Source organism: Mesocricetus auratus, unplaced genomic scaffold (genome assembly GCF_017639785.1).
Source record: "Mesocricetus auratus isolate SY011 unplaced genomic scaffold, BCM_Maur_2.0 Super-Scaffold_100026, whole genome shotgun sequence".
Classification (NCBI taxonomy): Eukaryota; Metazoa; Chordata; class Mammalia; order Rodentia; family Cricetidae; genus Mesocricetus; species Mesocricetus auratus.
In genome coordinates, this window is record NW_024429207.1 from 17966876 (window position 1) to 17989357 (window position 22482).

Below are 22482 nucleotides of genomic sequence, written 5' to 3' on the forward strand. Positions count from 1 at the left end.
CCCAACCTGTGTGTCTCAACCCCTTTGAATGGGTCGCATGTTAGATAGTCTGCATATTGATATTTACATTATGATTCTTAACAGAAGTAAAACCGAAGGTTATGAAGTAGCCACACAATAATTTTATGGTTGGGGGTCATCGCAACAGGAGGAACTGAATTAAAGGGTCACAGATTAGGAAGGTTGAGAACCACTGCTCTAGTGGACTTGCTTCTCTGCTTCTTGGAGATACTCTGCATATGGGAGAGGACACACACACGTGGGATGGCTTTGTCATCGCTCTGGATAGTTGGTAACATAGCGACACGTTTGGTACCATTTTATGTCTGTGCATGGACACTTTCCTATTCTGTTCTCTGAAAAATCGCACAGTGTTTCCTTGACTTTTAAAGACTCCCAGTGATAGTATTCGCAGTTTCCAGTACTTCTTAGATACTGCATAATGGCCACACCTTTCCACTCATTATCCATAGGATAAGTCCTCAGAACTGGAATTTCTGGCATTTAGACCTTAATAAATTTGCTAGCATGAAGACCTGGAGGTCCTGGGCAGTCACACTGATCACACTGATCACACTGAGGAGTAGATGAAGACTTGAAGGTTCTGGGCAGTCACACTGATCCCACTGATCCCACTGAGGAGTTGATGAAGACTTGAAGGTCCTGGGCAGTCACACTGATACCACTAGGAGTGAATTCATTCTGCATTTTGCCTCCAGGTTTCAGTGGAAGTACTTTGAGCTACGTATCCTCAGATTCCCACAAACACAAAAAAAATATGAGCCAGTGTTCTGAAGGCTCGCAGTCGTCCATATGTGGAGGTATCTGCTCCTCTGGGGGAGCCCAGCTATGGAACTCTGAAAGGTACCTTTGAGTTCTATGACAGAAAGCATCAAAAAAACTTAAAGCCTGTGAACAAATTGTACAACTATAATTCCAGCCAAGTTCACCCAGCTTGCAGACCACCATTTGGTGGGGGATCTTTTCAACTCTCAGAGAATAGAAGCAGAGTTCTCATTGCTGACCGCTTTCAATTCATATCCATTATACTCCTACATTGCTGAGTCCCTGAACTGGGGGCTAGCCTTAGTTACACCTTGTAACTTCCTGGAACAAACCTCATATTAAGAAATAATTAGGGGAAAGGGAACAGAAAGGTTAAGTAATTCACTCAAGGTTATACACATAGCAAACCACAAAGAGAGTATTTGCATCCGCAATCCTAGAGTTTACGTATAATAGAATATTCATTTTAATGGGTTCTCATAAAACAGGATCTCTCTAGATCATGTCATTTACGGTCTCCCATGCAATTGTCCTACTCATCAAATGCACATGTTTTTGACTGGCATCTGAGTCATCACAGTGGGCTCCATTCTCTTTTTTGCCCCTTTGTATAACAAGATCCAAATCCTACTCGCCTCCATCAACTGTATCAGGGTACATTGCAGGCCATCCAAAGGGTACATTTCCTAATGTTCCTTGCAACGAGCCAATGGAAGTGGAGCTGAGTTATTACCAATAAGTTGGGAGTAGTTCAATTTTTGGGTCACTTATATATATAGTTACACATTGTATAAATACATGCCCTTGATACTTCCCTGTATAGGGTGGAAACTATATTAACAAGTAGAAAATTTTTCATGACACATTTACAACAGTAGAGCCATGTTGCAATCTATGACCACCAACCTCTGGACTGCTATGTAACAGTGTATCAGTTGATTATTGCTATACAATAAATTATCCCCAAACATAGTAGCCTAAAATAACAATCATTTATTATTTCTCATAAAGAATAGTATGCTCATCTAGACCAGATTCAACTTGGCTGAGCACATGACTCATCGGTGGTCAACTGGCAGGTCAGCAGGGTTCACTTCATCTGAAGTGTCCTTGGCTAGGACAATGTTCCCTTCCTCCAAGATGTTTAATCCTCCAAAAGGCTGACCCAAATTGTTCTCATGGTTCCTCTAACAGGAACAGGGAGGGAGGAGAGACAGGTGGGGAGGAAGGAAAAGAACGAGATAGAGCACTCAGTCTCTTGAAGCCTGGACTTGGATTAATCACCTCTGTCACTTCCTATTGGCCAAAATAAAGCATTATGTCAAGCCAAAGTCTTCATCAAGAGAGGCACAAAATCCCATGGGGTAGAGGGAAGGGTGGGGAACTGAGAGCAGTTCAGTCAACAAGTGTTCATATACAATATGCACTCAGATGCCCCCTAACTCCAGAGACTTCTGAGAGTTGTATGTAAGTAATTGCACATAATGATGGTTCATCGTTGCTCCAAGTCCAGGGTCTTATGGGCCTGTAGATCAGCAGCTTGGACTAGGCTCAGCTGGATAGTTGCTGTATTCTTTGCTGTTCTCACTCATTTGTCTGTGGCCTTTACGGGTTCACTAGGTGGGCTTGCCTCTGAAAATCATTTGCTGAGTGTCTTGTTCTCCATTGCACTTTGCTTTTTCTATGTTTCTCTCACAGCTCTCTCGATTATGCTCTAAGCTTGTGCTATGGCAAGTCTACGGTTCAAACACATGCAAATCCAGTTGTGCCAGTAAGATTTGTACAATTCTTCTTAACAGCCACATTTGAAGCAAGTGTTTTTGCATTCTTGCTACATTTTATTGAATAGGACAGGTTACAAGCAAACCTGTGAGAAATAAGGGGAAGATATAGGAGACTATGAATTAGAGTCATCAATGTAGTCAATTAAGTTCAAAGAGACAGATAATCTACCATTACTTACCATTTTACCACTGCCTTCTGATATAATAGCATACTCTTCTGTTTAATACACAGTGTGTTAACATGCAGCCTTACTCCTGTTTTCAGAATTAAAGGACACAGTATTGTCCCTGGGAAAATAATATACCCATCTCTATAAAAACATTTCTTAACATGTATGCTTTTGTCCTTCCTTGGCATGGGCTTTGATGGAGAAGAACCCTGGAAAACATGATTCTTCTTCATGGTACACATGAAACGAGCAGTCTGAGACTCTAGGAATGTGTGGGCACTCTGGAGACTACAAAGTAAAAATAAACAAGCAAACCAAAAGCCACTGTGGTCCATGCTGACATCAAATGGCTTTTCTACTCACAGGAGGATGAAGGTTCTCTAATGTGTCTTCAACCGAGAATACTGAAAATACAAAGTGCTCTGGACAAAAGATGCAGATGTCCTCCACTATGGGATAGCTGTGCTGCCCCAAGGTTCATATGTCAGGATTTAACCCCAGGGTCTCTGAATGTGACTGTATTGGAAGACAAGGCATTTGAAAAGAGAACTAAGTTAAAATGCAGTCCTTAAAGTGAGCCCTAATCCAGTATGTGCTCTGATAGGTTTAAGGACAAGCACTTGTTCTGACATTTCCTAACGGGGATGCCTTGAAGGTTTTATTTAACTACCCTGAGCCTTATTACCTACATTTATAAAATTATCATTTTAAGGAGTCCTATACAGTTCCTATTATTCAGGCTACAAGGAATGTTAGCCTTTGTGTCTTATGACAATATCAGGCCTGATTGCCTTTAAAGCATCTCTAATCCAGTCAGTATGTGTATTAGGGTCAGAGGTTAAGGCTGTTTCCTGCATTACACCCCACCCCCCAATTCCTTGTCGCATCTGCTCTTATGTTTCCTTAAAGGATATCACCTTTGCCCATGACCTCACATTGTAGATGGGGAGGTCACAGAAGGTCTCACGCACACCAAAAATGCTCAAGATGCAGTATAAACCATTGCACAAAGAAAATCAAAGACCATTGTGTATGTCCTCTGAGTCTACATGCATAGGAAAGGGAGGGGTGATTTGGAACAGGGTCATTTCCACATCACAACTTGGCCAGTTGTTGCTTTGATCGGGTGATGTTTTATTGAGTGTGGTTATGAGAGGGGTTTTATTGGGCACATGAGAGGAGGAAAAGCCTTATGGGTGCAGAGTAGCAGACCAAAGGTGGTAAGTGCATTCACAAGAGTAAAACATGGGCATAGAATGCACGGAGCAGTCAATTTTGGTTTGGGAAATGTAAAGCTTCCTGAGAGAGGGTGGCGTTGATGTGGGTCTTGAAGGAAGAGAGGAGGAAGAGAAAGGAGACGGCTTTTCCATCCAGACACACTGCATCCCAGCTTGGCTGTGTGTTAGCGCATTTAGCTCTGCACTAAACTGACAGCCCAGAGAGCTGAATTCCAAGTGTGTGTGGCACTTCATCTTGCAACTTATTCCCCACTAACACTTTCGGGACTTAGCAGAAATGGGCTAGCTTCAGAGTGCTCCTTTGGACAGTTAAATAAATACTTCTGTTCATTTTGCCATCTGAGCATCCTCCCTAGGAATGGGACCATGGACCTAGAGGAGGGTTAGGCGGCACTCCCCCTGGCTGGACTATTCTCCAGTGTTTTGGGGGTGATGGGGCAGGCTATCTCACTCCATGATGCTCTCAGGGCATCATCAGTGCTGTGGACTCCAGCCTGTGATCCCGAGGCTGCACCTTCTTTTGAGGAAATCCCATCTGCAAATGTGCCTGGCTTTTCTGTTCAGGACTGGAATCTAGGAGGTTCCAAGGCAGGCTGGTGACTTCCTCGGAGCAAGCATGCCTATCATGGGGCTACACAGTTTTGAAAGGGTCATCCTGGCTCCACTGAACGCCCCACCTTGGTCTCCATCCTTCCTGAGCTGTATTCATCCCTCCAGCTCCTGTACCATTGTAGGCTCGGGCTTCTCTGGAAGGAGCTGCGGCCGAGCCACACTGCCTTTTCCTTTCTTCCCAGCTTGCATTCTTTACATGTAAGGCTTCCTTTGCAGGGTCAACGCTCTCCTCCCTTCCCTGTAGTCTTCTCTGTGAATTCCCTGGAGCTTGTGTCCTCTTATGCCTTAGGTTCGATACCACATCCTCTGTGGCCAGTGACTCCCCCGTGTGTTTCCCAAGCACAGAAATCTCCGCCAACTCTTGCTTTCTCACTCAGTGAGATGGATGGCTTGCCCCTGATAAAGCTGCCCCCCGCGTGGCTGGCAGTATGCCCCGCTTGTGTGTTAGACTTGCAGCGGATGTTTGCTGAGTTGATAAGAGAGGTTGTTATTAAGAAACTCAGTTTTATGTTAAGTCAGAAAGATATGACTTAGAATGCAGAATCACCAGGGTCAAAGGCAGGACTGACAGTTCTTTGAACAGAGCCTGCCACGTTCTGGGGTGCCCTCTCATGCTCCCCTCATCTACTCTCCTCCTCTTAGTGCTGGATTTTTTTTTTTACTTTTTATTGATTCTTTGTGGATTTCACTTCATGCATCCTGATCCCATGTGTCTCCCCATCCCTTTGCCTCTGCGCCCTGCCCTTGCAACCTCCCCATCACCCCCAAAACAAAATAAAATTTAAAAGTGTAGCCCCCTCAAAAAGAAAAGTCTCGGCATGGAAGCTTTAGTGCGACCCAGTGAGTCACACAGTATACCCCTTAGTCCACACATCTTTACTTGTAAGTGTTCTCTGCAATGGATCGTTGGCCTGGCTTGAGGCGTCTGGCTTCTGCTACCCTATTCATACTGGGCCCTCACTGGGACTCTTCCTGGACATCCTGTTGTTGTCCTATGTCATGGAGATCCTGTAGCTTTGGATGTGAACATCTGGCCCCTTCCCTTGCTCCAGTCGTTCGTAGATGAAGTGGATGTTGGGGTGGGCTAACTCATAGGCCTGGTTCTGGCCCTGGGTGGTAGCTGGGTTGCTCAGCCCTTGAGCTTTCCCTGATTGCTACCACCAGGGTGAGCTCTCCAGCACTGCCCCAGCTAGCTCACCCCATACAGCAGGCAGCAAGGAGCAGGAGCCGTTCTGCTCTCATGCCCTCAGGACTGGTTCTCTAGCATTCACACCACCAGGGTTAGCTCTACTGTTTGCCCAGGTGAGGCGTATGCCTTACCCCCCTCCATGGCTGCAGCTGGTGAGGGGCAGGGCTCCCTCTTCTGCTTTCATGCCCCTGAGGGCAGCTGTCTTACCTGTCCCAGTTGGCAAGGGATGCGGGGGGGGGGCATATTTTCCCTAACCATGCCACCACATGGCATAGGAGAGAGGGGCAGGTGCCACTGTCCTGATTAGTGCTGGATTTACCACAAAACAACTCCTTTTGGAGCAGCACACAACTTATCGCCATTAAGACATGATACCTATATAGAAAAAAACAGAGGCACCGAGAATATAATGAGGGCTACGGCTTAGAATTTGAATGTTCCCAAAGGCCCGCGTGTTGTAAATGTGTTAGGACTTGGTGCTTGCTTGCTGCTGTTAGAAGCATACAGTGGTTCTCAACCTGTGAGTCAGGGATTCACAAGGGTCACCTAAGATCATGAGAAAACACAGATATTTACATTGTGATTCATAACCATAACAATGAAGTAGTAAGGGAAATAAGTTTATGGTTGGGGGTCACTCCAACGTGAGGAACTGTGTTAACCACAACATTAGAAAGATTGAGGACCACTGAAGAACCTTATAGAAGTAAGGCCTAGTACAAAGTCCTGTGTTGTTGGGCTCATAACCTCAAAGAGAATCCTGGGATCTCTGCCTCTATGTCTCTGTCTCTCACCCCCGACAGAAAGGGGAAAGTGTTGCTCACAACTCATTCAGCCATGATTTGCAGACGCAGACAACGACTCAAAGGCACAGGGCCAGTCATGGACTACAGTCTCCATAAACTGTCTTTATAAGCTGAACCTCTCGGGTACTTGCTCCAGCGATGGAAAGGTAGCATAGTGACTAAAGAGGATTTCTCACAGAGGCCGAGGAAACATTCCAAGGAGTGAAGGCTTCAGACAACAGTCAGCCTTGGAGAGGAAAAGAGGCGGCATGATGGGAGGAGTCAGACCTGGGGCTGGAAAAGAGCCTCTCATGCACACCCCAGCCCACTGCCACGGTCGTGAAGTAGTGTAAGGAGTCTCTCATGCATACCCCAGCCCACTGTCACGGTCGTGAGGTAGTGCAAGGAGTCTTCTTCTGTCCCTGCAGTCCGCTCACAAACAGTGACAGGAGGACTTATTAATTATGAAAGCTTGGCTTTAGCTTAGGCTTGTTTTTAACTAGCTCTCATAACTTAAATTAAGCCATTTCTGTTCATCTACGTTCTGTCATCCTCCTTCCTCCGTGTCTCCTCAAGTCTCTCACATGCCTAGATTCATCCTCCCCCTTTCTCTCTCTGCCTGGAAATCCTGCCCATACCTCCTGCCTAGCTACCTGCCAATCAGCTTTTCATTATGCCAATCACAGCAATACAGCCCCACATAGTGTACAAATACCCCACAACAAGGTAGCCTTTCCCGTATTTCTCAGGTTTCTGGAGGCTGGCTCAGTATTTGCAATACCTAGAAATATTTAGTTGTTTGACAACTATGTGGGCTTGGGGTTTGGCACTGGGAAAATCTCAGACATGCATTTTGTCTCCTGGAAGCCATGAGTTCCTCTGTCGGTCTTCTTCATTTTTGTGGTTCTGGAAGCAAGTGTATCTCCCTGCTTTCATGCTTGGTAAACTGAAGTCTCAAAGTCACTTCTTTCACAGCCTTGCTTTGATTGGTAGGATGGCCAACTTTGTCCCCAAATGCCTTTTATTCTCTCAGGTTCTTGAAGCACAGAGAGGCCACTGAGAACACAGGTTCTCTGTACCTGTACCTCTACAGTCAAGGCCTGGTGGGGAGAAGAAATGTGACCTCTTGATTCATGAGAGTCAACACTGTTCCCTCAGATGTGGATTGAGGAACAGCAAAAAGCTTGAGAGACCAGTGCTTTAGGCCATTATCCCTACCTCTGTCAGTCAAGGATCCATAGCAGTCATTCTAAGAGATGGCCTCAACAGCTTTAATGTGATCGTAACCTCTGTGTCTTCTCCATTCACCAGGCCACTCTTAGTAGAAACTATTCAAGTATATGCACACGGGTACAGCCCATGCATTAACAGCTTCAAATTCTTTTAATTTCCTGTTAACCCATAGAGTCCCTCCAACAAGAAAGCTCTAGAGCTCTTTCTTGAGGCTCTGAGATGAGAAGAAAAACAATGCCCATCTTAGAAGACAATGTGGACGTCTCCTTTTCTTTTCAGAAACTCGATTTTCCCATAGGCCAAGAGAAACCAGACTAAAACACGAGGGGGTTAACTCTGCAGCCATTTTAATTCTCCTGCCTCCTCTTAGTTAGGTTTAAGTAATTAAATATGCCTGCACACAACACTTGTTCAAGTCATGGGAGTGCTATAGCAATGTGGTCCTAACTCAGGGCTACAGACAAAGCCATTAAAAATACATACTGTGTGCTGGATTTTAAGTTGTCACTCTTAGGATCTGAATATGAAAGAGGGCCCATGGGTGTTTCTTGCATTGCATAGAGCAGAGAAAGACAGACTCTAAGCAGAAAATCCAATAAAAACAATTTTCTATGGCCAAAGTGAATAAAAAAATAGCACTAGGAGGCTATTCACACAGCCTTGAGAGTGTTCAAAATCTGAGTTTTCCAAACTGAAAATGCAGATGCCAAAAACCTTACACCATCACTTCATCACCTAGCATGGCACAGGCTAGAAAACTCCTCCTCCATTTATTAAAACAATAGTTCCTCAGGACACTATAGAATTTCACTAATAAGTGACTGAATGTATGTTTAAGCCCAGTAATAATGGCTAGCCAGCTAAGAGCCACTTATACTTAATTACACCTCCAGCGTGTAGGTTGTCACAGAGGGAGGCCTTAATTATCAATGTGCCATGCCCCTGCTTTGCATATAACAAATGGCTTTAATGTGGCTATTCATGTTATAGGTTAAACATCTTGGTAATTGGAAAATGGAAACTAGGTATAGCTGAGGGGGTGTCCGTGTTTTATATGTCCTCTTTGGTGTATTTCTAGGAGCTGAGAGGAGGGGCCAGAGAACAGCATCGCACAGATTTCCCAGACTTCTGATGAGATACAGAACCTGTGTTTGATGGGGAAGCATTTCCAGAGTTATTCTAACTTATTTAACAAACCTTGTGTGTTAAGCCCTGTTCTAGGCATGTAAGAAAATGGGAGGAGCTAAAACAAAACCCAGAGACTCACTTTAGGGAGCTCATTTCTGAAGCTAGTTCAGTTATTAAATCTAAAGAGTGGATTGACTCATTTAGGAGTGGCCAATAGTAGTGGGTCTGTCGGGGACCTCATCCAGTCCATCTCCCTTGCAAGAACCCAGACGAGCCAGCACTGACTTCAAATTCTCACCATCCTTCTATGAGGCAAGCATTACCTGTGCCCGTGTTTGGACCGTGGGGGCGCATTAAGATTTCACATCCACATTAGCTTCTCTCCCTCTAAAGATACAAGGCTGGAAATGGCACAGACTGATACTGGATGTTGGAGTAAGGATTTAAAAGTCTCTCTTATCTAAATAAATGGGCTCAAACCATTTGTGTTGGGATGTAATGCAAAGCAGTAAGGTCTGGCCCAGGCAAGCCTGTGTCTTTTTGGCACTGTTTTTGATACACTACCTGTTTCCGGTATTACTTCCTGCAGTTTATGAGATTTCTGCTTTTCCCTGGTACTCTGGAGGAAGTTGGCTCTAAATGCAAGATTAATAAATTTAATAGCCTTGTTTAAAGAATAAGAGGATTTAGAATTGACATTATTCTTTGGCAGAAGTGGCCATGGCTGAGGTGATTTAAGAGTGAATCTCGGATATATTCCTGCTTACTCTTTGAAAAAGCAACCTAAAATGCAATGGTGTAAAGTTACATTCATTTTATAACATTCATTTTATTATACTCACAGATCTTGTAAGTCAGGGATTTGGACAGGGAATAGTGAGGATGCATGTGTTGTCTTCAATATCTAGAGTTTCATTTGGTAGGACTGCAGTGTCTGGGGTTCTAGTAACCATTTGGAAGGGACGTTGTCTCCATCTGAAGCCATCTGGATGCAACAGAGACAACATAGACTCCATCTTCAAAGCCACCACACCCATGAGCAGTATATCCTTCCTGCAGATTCTCAGCCCAGTTCACACCATCAGAGTAACTTCCAGTTAAGAAAACACTGGGCCCTGATGATGTGACTGTTGTCCTTAGGTCTTTGAAAGACTGCCCTATGCACCAGAGACAGATTTAGCCATGAGGCTTCAAGAACTGAATTAAAGAGCAGTGATAAAACAGATGAGAAATACTTAACTACTTTGCTAAGGTTGTTTGTCAATGAATTGTTCTGGCTAGTAAGAAGAGGATTCTTTTATTTATGGACTATTGATGAAACACAAATCAAGAATGTTCTAGAAGAACTTTAGTCACTGTCTGGGGGATTAGGTTGGGTGATATTTCTCTTTAGAAAAGCAGGGGATATAAATGACCACATGCTGCAAACATCACAGCAGATATAAGAAACCACAAGTAACAGACCAAGGCCTCCGTTCTCTTCACAAGTCACCCCTGAAGCATGTGACTCCAGAGACAGAGGGAAGACCTGATGACACCTCCCTTTGTACATCTCACGTGTTTCAGGGACTAAAACACCCAGTGAGAGATGGGTTTTTTTAATTTAAGCCTTTGACCTGTGTCAAAATGGAACACATTTTTGAAATATGTAATTTAACACAAGCATGTTTCAAGCTGTATTATTCGGAGAGCACGGTTGGACAAGAGATGCCAGCAGGGTCAGTGTCTGGAAAGGGTGTGGGAAAACTGCTTCAAAAGTCAGAGAAGGGAAGATCTCAGAGGATCTAGGAGAACCCAGAACTCCCTGGTAGAGGTCTGGTTTTTGTTTTGTTCTTTCTTAGCTCAATGTAAAATAAGAAGTCACAGTTTTCTGAATAAGTGGTAGAAAGTGGGAGCCCCATTCACTCCCCTTCCTGAGCCTGGGGAATACAGCGTTCCTTTCAAGAAAGACCAGGAAGGACCCTCTTTCCTCGTGGGAACAGAGAGGGAAGCCGCCCTTGCTCATCTATTCCCATCCCCTCGCTCCCTCAGAGCAGAGATGATCTGAGGCCCAACTCACTTCCCAGAAGTCATGGCAGCCTCTTTGTAAACAAAGTAAAAAAAATCCTACCCATAAATTCCCAAACCTAGTGAAATCCCAGAGGAAGAAGGAGATCGTGTGGGAGGCAAGCATGATCCCAGGGGAACGCACTTCAGGTTGGGCACATGAGGTTGGTCACTTAAAAAAAATGACCTTTCCTGGAACCCAAAGTGAAGATTCAGAAAGAAGCTGTACAAGTGATGTCACAGACAGGACATTCAATACAGAGAATAAACACCAAGGGGCTCCTACATCTTCCCTCCTTCCCCCCTCCCCTCTCATCTCCATTGCAACCTCCTTACAGTAGTATTCCCCTACACTTCCATGGCATGTGTGTTTTACTATCTCAGACCCAGCCCCGTGAGGTCTCCCCACTTTTGCTACTCCTCGTGGCCCTTTTCTTGCTCTGTGACTCCTGTAAGATTGATTTCGGAGGGTAGAGTAAGAGGCTCCTAGGATATAATTGCATATGGGAAGAATCCAGGTAGACAGTGAGCCCAGAAGATACCGTATGGGGCTTGGGGCTCGAATGCTGGTTGAATTCAGAGGTCCAGAGGGTTCTAACTTTGGTACTTGCTCACCTGGAGTGAAACAAAGTGAAAGCACGAGTTCTGGTCCCCATTGAGCTGGTTTGCCCTTCTCTCTTCTACTATTTGTTCCTGGTCAATGGGAGAGCCAGGTTCTCTGAAGATCCTGCTGGCCACAGGGAGCTCAGCACTTCAAACCTTCCCAGCTATAGGAATTTAACCTGCTTGTAAACAGCCTACCATGAGACCAAATGTGAAAGCATACAAATGGAGATAGTGTATTATCACCACATTTCACACCCACCAGTGATAAAAATGCTACTTGTTCTCCCTGACACAACATAAAACTAAACCTGACTCTGTTATGCACTGCCAGTGATCAACTTCACAGAGTCACAGACATCAGGAGTAGTCCCCAAGGCCCCATAAGGCGATTTTTCTAGTATTACATATTCTCCAAGAAGTAGAAGTTATGGTTCTGTTCCAGTGAGATTGAATACCACCCCATTATTAGAAGATGGAAAGTGAATTCAATACACAAGATCAAATGGAGGCTTGCCTCCCTCCCCCCCCTCTCCCCTTTTCCTCTGTTCTCCATCTCTTTCTCTCTCTTAGTGAACCAGCAGGTCTCCGTGAAGAGCTTTCAGACTTTCACAGGCACGGTCAATGTGTGATATTCAACAAATTTCTTTTTAAAGGAACCACTGATAGAACTAGGAAGATGATTTATTTGGCATAGATCTTGTCCAAAGATCTTGGAACTCAATATGAATACAATTTCAATGTGACTCAAGAGAGAGCATTTTTATACATGAATTTGATATATGCGAAGCCATCAGCGATAAACAGGACTTATAACAGTGTTGATGGCCAATAAACACAAATGAAAGTCAGAAATAATATCCCATGCTAGGAACCGACTCAGTCAACTCCCCACTCAGTGAGATAAGACTTTATTGGTCCACGGGCATAGAATTCAAACTAACTAGATAAGGTACACGGATGGACTTTTGCAAGCGGGCTCTTGCTGCCTGGACACTGAAAAAAAATTAAAACACTTATCTTTATAGAAAAGACTCAAAGCCTCTCCCATTTGTACTGGTTAATGAAAAATCTTAGCCGGACCATTTTCCCTGAAGGGTTCTCAAGAATGTTTTGCATACTAACCAAGCCACAATTCCAGATGGGTTATATACTTAGACTGTTTAGGGAATGGGGCTGGAGAGATGGCTCAGCAGATAAAAGCACTGGCTGCTTTTGCAAAGGACCCAGGTTTGGTTCCCAGCACCCATATGGTGGCTCACAACTGCCTGCAACTCCTGCTCTGACACCCTCTTCCAACTGTGAGCTCTGGACGGAACCGTCTCTAGGTTAAGTCTTCCCATTCTTATAGTGATTGGAGAAGCAATACCTTAGTCTGACAGGGAGGGCACACGACAAATTTGGCTTGCTAAGGAAGAAGAGTCTGGTGACTAGAAGTGATGTTTATACAAGATGTATTTGTCTTTGGAAGACTTCCTTGAGGAAGTAGCAGTCTATAAACAGACCAACAAGCAAGCTGACCCACAGTTCATATAAAGAGAAGCTCAGACCAAAGTAATACGCTGAAAATGTTTCATTCATCCGTTTATCCTTTTCCGGTGTTGTAGATCAAACCCAAGGCCCGGTGTGTGCCAAGCAAGTGTACTACTGTTACACTGGAGGCCTTCAAATTTATTTGAAAGACACAGAGAGAGGCAAGAAGGGACAAATGAGCTAGGTCGCAGCCCCAACGTGAATGGGGTGGAGGAACCAAACCGTCTGATTATCACATAACAGTTTCCTTTACCAGAGAGACACCAGGGCAAGTTGCCTGATCAACAGCTCTGGTTCCCCAATCAGCCTGATGGGCAGCAGTGGGCTTAAGTTAGCTTTCTTGGGCAAGCGGGCATATGCTGTCAGAACACGGACCATCAGAGGTTTGTGACTATCTGGTTCTCTGGCTCTTTCTATGTGCAGCCCATTCGTACTAACTTCCTTTTCATGACTGCTTTGTGAGCTTTCTGTGACTCACGAGTTGCTTACTCATTACTCGTATCTTATGAGTTTCATCTATTTTGCTTGTTTGTTTTCTAGAGCAGAACTGACTCTTCCCAACAAACACAGCAAGTACACATCGCCATAGTAATGGCATGTGCGTTTATTTATTTAAGTTCCAGAAGGCTTGCTTCAGTGAACCCTTCGGTCCAGTGAGAAGTATTAGCTGAGCACCTACTGATCGTCAAGGAATGTAGACTGTGGGAAGATGAAAAATCCATAGAGCCCATCCTGGAATGAGCTCACACCTTAGTGTTCAAGTGTCATAGGACTGTACTAAACCTTTGTGTCAAGAACAATGGGTGAAGAATGACATGGTTAATTTTAATAGAGGATGTGGAGGGGGAGGGATGTGGGAAAGACAGTGGTTTGTCATCTCAGAGGAAGTGGTGTTGAAGTAGCAAAGGTGACATGTTCCAGGCAGAAGGACAGGGAGTAAAGCCCTGATCTGGGTGGCCCACGCTACAGGGTGGTGGAGAGGAAAGAAATCTTGAATTCTAAGGAGAAGCAAGAAGGATGTGTTTCTGCAGGGGTGCTTCCAGATTCTTCATGGCACGAGGGTTAGTGTCCTTCATCCCCATCTGGGAAATGGCTATGGTAACTAAGGAACCTTGTGAGGTGTGGGTGCTGGCAGGTCACTGATAAAAGCCCCTAGTCCTGTGTCCTGTACCCAGAAGTCTCCAGCAGAGAGTATCTGGCCTGACTATTCTCTCTGTGATGCTCTCAAGTTCTGTGAGAGTCTAGGGAGATGATTAATGTGGTTTGTCTTTATCAGACAAGATCATTTACAGACGAACTCGTAGCTAGTGATATCTGGAGAAACGGCCTGATGAACAGCTTAACCTGGACAGATAGATAGCCGTACCTAAGTGTACTCTGAAATTTCCTGAAAATAAATAATAATATTGATAACATTCTTCATTAGCCCTTCCCAATTGTAAAAAGATATGTCTTTTATAGCCTAACATTTGGGAAAGTAAGGAAATTTGGCATATATATGCATATGTGTGTACATACATACATAATATACATGTGTCTCTACATATTTAAATGTATGATACACACACACACACACACACACACCCCCCTTGGGGTTGTCTGTTTAGAACAAATCGTGCCTGTGGCATAAAACCTGGAACTCTCAGCTACTTGGCTAGGTTAAGGCCAGGGAAACAGTGAATTGACTTTGTTTGGGATTGACAAAGGGACAATGGGAAATGTCTGGAGACGATTTGTGCTGCCAGTATCTTCAAAACTGAGAGAAGACGGAGGGAAAAATATGACCCTGGGCACAGCTGGTGGTTTGAGGAAACGATGATTCAGTTTGTGTCTTTGACTGGGGTGGTGCATTGTTTAAAATTGTGCCCACTAATCCCTTCAGCATTGGGACAGAAACAAGCCTTGTCAATAAATTAGAGCGGATGTGGGGAAATCACTCCCAGGGTGAGGTCCAGACCTGAAAGAGTCCCATGAGGTCAGTGCCCACAAAAGCAGCTGCCAAAATTTGCCTTCGCCTACTTGCCCTCTGGCTCTGAATGGATACAAATCCGTATAATACAGCCCCAAAGACCCCTGCTCTGCTTGTCTGCTGCCTGTGTGTTGAGGACAGAAGCGAGGGTGTTCCACAGAGAGGGACTGGACAGGCTTGATGGACAGACCCTCGATTCATTATAACATGGCTACCCTGGACATCATCTCCAGACTTCTGAAGTCCCCCTGAAAATACTCATGCCCCATTAAAATGTCCCATCCAGTCAAAAGTACCATCTCACTACTATAAATAAGTCCAATTCCTCATAAATAGCTGTTAATTTGTTGTGCATTCTCTCAAACACTTTTATTATGCATAGAATATAGTAATCCAGGCTTTGGCTGGGTTCAAACTTGCCACTTAGCAGTCATGTTTAAATACACAAGTTTCTTATTCTTCCTTCCTCCCTCCCTCTCTTTCTTTCTTTCTTTCTTTCTTTCTTTCTTTCTTTCTTTCTTTCTTCTTATTTATTATTTTAGTTTTGTTGCTTTGAAATAGGGTTTCTCTATGTCCTGGCTGTCCTGGAACTCGCTCTGAAGACCAGAGGCTGGTCTCAAACTCACAGAGATCCACCTGCATATGCTTCCCAAGTGCTGGGATTAAAGGCGTGCATCACTACTGACTGGTTAGTTTCTTAACTTTTCTGTAACTCAGTTGGGTCATCCTTTTTAAGATTTATTTATTTTATGTGCATTAGTGGTTTTGTCTGCATATATATATGCACCCTATGCATGCTTTTGGCCCTGAAGAGGCCAGAGGAAGGCATCAGATTCCCTGGAACTGGATGGAGTTATAGGTGTCTGGGAGCTACTACCTAGGTTCTGGGAACCAAACCCTGGTCCTCTCCAGGAACAGCAAGTGCTTTTAACCACTGAGTCATCTCCACAGCCTCAGTTCTGTAATCTTTAAAATAATACTACCTCATAGGATGTTACAAGGATTTAATAGATTTATACACAAGCACACATAGGATTTATGTCTGATATGTAAAAGACACCGAATACTCACATACAAAAAAGTCTGAATTGAATATTATTTTGACAAAGATTTCCGGGGGCACGTTGTTTCCAAAGAGGTGAAATAGGAGCCCGAGATGGGTTTGGGATCAGGGAAGATTGGATTCCCAAGAATTCCTACTTTCAGAGATGCCTCCTTCAAGAGAGAGAGCGTTTTGTCATCCCCCTGTGGTGGTTAAGGACACAGACTTGAAGGCCAGAAAATCAGGTGATCCTCTGCTTGCTGGTGGCATGATACCCACCATGCTTCTCTGAACTCCAGATTTTGTCTATGTGATGGGGACACATGATTCACTTCAAGGATCATGGGAATGCACACCATGACACTGTGTGACTCAGAGGGATGGTTCAAACATGGTGGGTATGGTGGCAGGAAGCAAAGGTCATACTACTCCCTTTTCCAAATTTACCCAGGAGACGATGGGGAACAGAGGAGAGGAGAGAGCCAAGACAGGAGAGTGGGCTTGGGTTGTACTGAAAGTGCCTGATTGGCACAATGACTTCATTTCACTATTTATTTTGTTTGTGACCTTCAGCAACCAACTATTCATAGGTGACAGTAGGTTTTCAGACAAAGTATACTCTCAAGAACTCTCATCTGGTTGCTACTCTTCGAGTGAGAATGAGCAGGTATCATTGGCATTGGGTTAGCATTGGTTTCTGGGTAGGAAAACGGGGTGGGGGTGGGGGGGAGGAGAAGGCTCAGAAGGTATAGGTCCTTGGCCAAGGTCACCTAGGACATGGCAACTCCACATTGTGAAACTACACCTCTAGGTCCCTGACAATGGCCAGAGCAGAGTGTTTCAGGTCACACAGGCTGCTCAGCCTTTGGGGTCAAGTATGGGCCCTCAAAACAAGACTGCCAGACTCAAACATCTTTAGGCACCCTCACCTCTGCCTCACCTCCATGACTGTTTTGCTCCAGAATTCTTTTTATGGTCCTGAGTGGCCGATGAATGTAATAATACTCACTATGATTATGGAGGTCAGGACGAAAGCCGTTTCCCCCTTGCCAAGATGATCTGTGTTTGGGGGGGCACAGCCTTCCCTCTAAATCCCATCCACACATTTTGAATTAGGAGTGATTCTGCCCTCGAAACACGGTCAATTTATCTACAACAGTGTTTGGGAGGAAGAGGATAATGGAAATTTTAATGAAAACGCCAACGCAATGAGACTAGGAATCGGTTCTTTTGCAATAGGAAGCAGCTACTTTGCTCAATAGGCGACAAAAACCTTTAGCTTGTGTTCATGAAAATTATGACCGACCCTGGCTCCACTGAGATTTCACCAAGAGGAAAAAAAGAATCTCAAGGGTTCAGAGGCAGTTCACTTGGAAGTTGCTCTCCAGACTTCAAGAACATTTCCATTTTTCAAAAGGGCACACAAAGAAAGAGGCAGGCTTCCTGTGCCAAAGGACACAGGTTCTCTGAATCCTAGCACTGTGCGGGAAAATGTGTTACTGGTTGTGCTTTGTCGCTCATGGCTATGAGGCAGTAGGTCTGATTGTCACACACTGGGATCACACACTCAGGCACAGCATCAGGCACAGGTCTGAGCTACTGTCTTAGTTAAGGTTTCCATTGCTGTAATAAACACCATGCCCAAAAGCAGTTTAGGGAGGTTAGGGTTTAGTTCAGTTTACAGCTCACAGTCCACCATGAAGGGAAGTTGGGACAGGAACCTGGAGGCAGGAGCTGATGCAGAGGCCATGGAGGCACACTGCTTGCTCCCAGTGGCCTACTCAACCTGCTTTTTGATACATGCCAGGACCACCTATCCAGGGGTGGCATTTCAGACAAGGGGCTGGGCCCTCCCACACCAATCATTAATTAAGGAAAGGCTCCACAGGCTTGTCCTCTGTCCATTGCTGTGAAGGCCTTTTCTGATTGTGGTTCCCTTGTCTCAGATAACTCCAGCTTGTGTCCAGTCGGCAAAAGTACTAACAGGACAGTCTGGAACGGTCCTGAGCAGCAAAGGTGACCTGTTTTTCCACTGAAGCCTAGTTTGTATGCTGCGTCTCTGACAGGGGCCATTTAGAGCAAAGGAAAATAAAAAAGAGATGTGCATGGCTGAATGACCAACAGACCAAACGCCACAGCTGAAAATGCCTGGGTGTATTAGGAGAGCCACCTAAGGGAGACCTACACACTCAGGAAGCACTGCCATTGAGTGGCAGGACAGTGTCACCCACTGTGTTTTGAATACACAATGGCTGCTGCAGGTTTATGTGTTTGAACACTTTGTTCCAGACCCACGGAACTGTTTTGAGACTCTTTAGGAGGCGGGACCTTCATTGGAGGGAAGTGGGTCATTGTGGACAGGCTTGAGGTTTTCGTCTGTATCCACTAACTATCCACTGCTCCGTGTTCCACTGTGGAGCTGCCTAATGCCATGCCTTTCCCATCATGCTGGGGTTGTATTTCCTCCAACTGCAAACTAAAAATATCTTACCTGTAAGTTGCTTCTTGTCAGGTATTTTGGTGAGAATGATGAGAAAAGTAATTATTGTGTCCATCCAGTCTTCCACAGAAAAGATCAAATAGTTTCACAGGAGTGGTTCCATCACAGCTCCTCGTGGCAGACACAGATGACACTCAACTCCGTCCCCATTCTTTCACTCCTGATTATATTCACAGCCACCATTCTATTCCCCAAAGAGGAGGGGCAGCCCAGATTTCAAACGAAACTGTGTTCAAAGCCTGCCTGGTTGTCAGGGTGTTTATAAGACCAATTGCAGTCACAATCAACAAGAAATAGAGTCTTCTGGAAATTCTGACCTCCTCAGTTTGTGCATTTTCATGGTTGTATGCAGGAGTGGCCCCAAGTTCTCCGCATTGCTCTACTTTTTAATCAACTTTCAATCAAATTATTTCCCTGCCCCATGACTCTGAATTTGGCTGTGTGACTTGCTTTGGCCATGACTGTTGGTGGAATTTTCTTGTCCCCACCATCTGCTCTCAAATAACCATCATGGAGACTTAAGATTAGTTATACATGCTCGACCGATTTCTCAGACTTGTTGCCATCTAATTCTGACATTTAAATTAATCATATTTTTTTATCCACGCTTTTTCACGTGGCTTGGTACCTTTTCTCAGTATGGCCTGTCTCTGCATCTTCCTGAAACTCCTTGGACCCCACCCTCTTCTTCCTATCATTCTCAGTTTGTCTCTCCCACCTAACTGTATCCTGTTCAGCTATTGGCTAGTCAACTTCTTTATTAACCAATGAGAGTAATACATATTCACAGTGTACAGAGGGATTATTCCACAGAACATGGTATGACGACAAATATGATATAAACTGAAACTGAGCTGGGTGTTGGTGGTGTACGCCTTTAATCCCAGCACTCAGGAGGCAGAGGCAGGCAGATCTATGTGAATTCGAGGCCAGCCTGGTCTACAGAGTGAGTTCCAGGACAGCCTCCAAAACAATACAGAGAAACCCTGTCTGGAAAACCAAAACAAAAAGCAAAAAACCCACAAAAAAAAAACAACTGAAACTGAAATGTAACTGCACAATGAAGATTCTGTCTCTTGAGGTTCTTAGAAACATGTTGCTATTATAGGAAGACACCAGAGCTAACCATTTGTGTGATGAGAGAAATATGGTCTCTTTGTTCCAGTCAACAATATGCCAACAACCAGAGACATGAATGACCCACACTAGACCACCCAACCTCCAGTCAGACTGCTGGATGAGTGAGCCCAGTAGAGTCAAGAACTGCTCAGCTAGGCGGGAGCAGTGGTACAAGCCTTTAATACCAGTACTTGGGAGGCAGAGGTAGGCAGATTCTGTGAGTTTAGGGTCAACCTAGCCAACAAAGCAAATTCCAGGATAGCTATGTCTGTTACGCAGAGACACAACAGCTTATGATTCAGAGATTCATAGGGCAGGAGAGAAGGACACCACAGGTCATGTAGGGCCACATGAGCACCAAGCAGACAAGCTGAGTGTCCGGCTTCCTTTTCTTGCCCCTGTGGCCAAATACTGGACAGAAACAACTTCAGGGAAAAGAGTTGGATTTTGGCTACAGTTTTGGCAGATTTGGTTCATGGCAGCAGGCGCTTACGGCTGGTCACTTCAAAGTGGCAGACAAAAAGCAGAGTGCTACACAGGAAGCTGGCCAACTGTAGCTCTCAAGGAATGCTGGCATAACCTGTAGCTAGGCCTCACATCCTAAAAGGCCTCACAACCTCCAGAAATAACACCACAGACTGCGGAGAGTGTGCTCAAACACACAGGAGCCTGTGGCAGAAAGACACATGAATGCAGGTCCTCCAGGAAGCCCGAGGTGAAAGTGAGGCGCTCCATCTGGTTGACCATTTTGAATAGCTCCACGTGCTGCCACAGGACTGAAGCCTTCTAGTCAGCACATAGACCCACAATAAGGAGGACAGTCTAGGTGGAAACCCCATGCACTAGAACAGAGATAGAAGCCTTGAGATTTGGTCGTTTGAAGCCCTTTTGGTTTTTCCAGGATGGATGTCAAGGTAACACATTGCAGAGCTTTAATTCAGACTTTGTCATCTACCGTAGCTAAGCAAAGTCCCCACTGAAAGGGGGTCTAATTGGGAAGCTTGATTTCACCTTACTGTTTTGTTTTTGTCACACATCTGCCTTTATTGCAAACATCAGGTGGGACACTTGTAGCAATGATAAAAAATTAATTTACAAAAGCATGAACTTGGTAAAGCTGCCTGATGGGTACCATAGGGAACTCATACATAGATGCCAACCCAGAGCAGGAGGGAGAGGACTCCAAAGCCCATGAAGAGCAAAGCCACCAAGGAGACGAGAAGCTCTTTGTAAATATCACGTGTGTACTTGGTGGAGGTGACCTCATAAATGAAGAACCAGGCGGTGAAGAAGCTGCCGATGGCCAGAAGTACCACAGTCAGGTGCAGGAAGACAGCTGGGTTGACCAAGCTGGTGTATTCACTCATGGTCTCATGCTCCATTTTGCCCCACACAGATAAACCACTGGTCTACCATCAGAAGAACACGTCAGACCATCTTACTGTTTTACAGTTCAAGAAGGCAAGCTCTACAGATTGGAATGGTTGGTGAGTGAGCAGCATTCCACCTTTTATTATTCCTCATCTGTATAGATGCTCCCCCACCTCATAGCTACTGCTTTTAAATAGCAGCAGTGGCAAGATTGTGGTCCCGCCTAGTACAACCCTCCCTTATCCATACGAAACTGTTCTTCTCCAAGAGAAATCTCAGAGAATAACTGGATGGTGTTTGCAGCTCTGGGTGATGCTTATGCCTCCTAACATCAGTCCTGATCCTACTCAGTGCCCTGTGCCCCGAGGACTAAAAAGACAGTGGGAGAAAAGCGTAGGAGGCCAGGAAATTCATATTCTCTCTCACACACATATCTGGGAATTGAGGGATATAATAGGCAGTTCCTGCCGTCACATTGTCAAAGGGAAAACACAAGAAGCCATAGCAGCAAGAAGGTGAGGGTGAGCCCAGGGGGCAGCAATACCATGCAGATGACATGGCACTGGATGGACACGGTTGTTAGAGTCCCACAGCAGACACCAAAGGAAAGATGAACAAAGGGTGTACGGCTGCACTGCATAAGAGTCCACTAGTGGCTTCTAGAACCATCCGGGGAAGACTCTGCAGGGAGCCAGCTAGATTCCTGCGTTGTCAGCGGAACAAGAGCCAGCAACATACGTTAAAAGCAACAAAACAGTCACTGCCTGCTACCTCTCATACATGGAGAACAATGCATGTGTTACTTCGAGGATAGGCAAGAAAATTAGAAGCTTTGTGGGGGAGGTGGGAGTGTAAATGAACACAGATGATTGAAGGCGAGGATGTAATGATATTACTAGACTCAAGGGAAATGATAAATCAGTGTTTATTGGGGAACAATCACACAGAAAAATTCAAAGAACGGCGGAAGCGTTTCCCTGTGCTTCCTACCGTATCCGCTGGCCCACCAGCAATAACCTGAGCAAGTGAGACCACGCCTTACGCCTCACACTTCCCTCTTTCCACTTCCGTCCACCTGAAGCCGCACCCAAAGGGGTGTGGCCACCAGTACAGGTTCACAGACTAGATGCCTACAAATGGTATGGAAAGGAACCAGGGCTACTGGAAGCGGAATGGTACACGGAGTGGCAGCGGGGTGGGGTGGCGGACAATCAGCAACACATTGTGTTGAAATGCCACACTGGAACCTAACGCTTTGTATTGCCAATTTAGAAATCAAAGGTAAGGGTTGGCATTTGTTGTCAGTTGTTTTCTTCGTTTTAACCATCCTTCCTGGGGTGGGAAGAAATCTCAACATAGTTTTAATTCTCATGT

The 22482-nt window shown here is 45.0% G+C and overlaps 1 protein-coding gene across 1 annotated transcript; it reads right to left on the minus strand.

The window, feature by feature from the left end:
* Positions 1-20862: 20862 nt before the first annotated feature.
* Positions 20863-21119, minus strand: LOC101833128 (transmembrane protein 258-like). The gene has a single exon (XM_040731777.1). It carries the CDS (start codon positions 21117-21119, stop codon positions 20880-20882), a length of 240 nt encoding a protein of 79 aa, XP_040587711.1. The 3' UTR covers positions 20863-20879.
* Positions 21120-22482: the final 1363 nt, after the last annotated feature.

Bases quoted from the DNA above. Each gene is read 5' to 3' on its own strand.
- LOC101833128 (XM_040731777.1), bottom strand. From the start codon at position 21,119: ATGGAGCATGAGACCATGAGTGAATACACCAGCTTGGTCAACCCAGCT.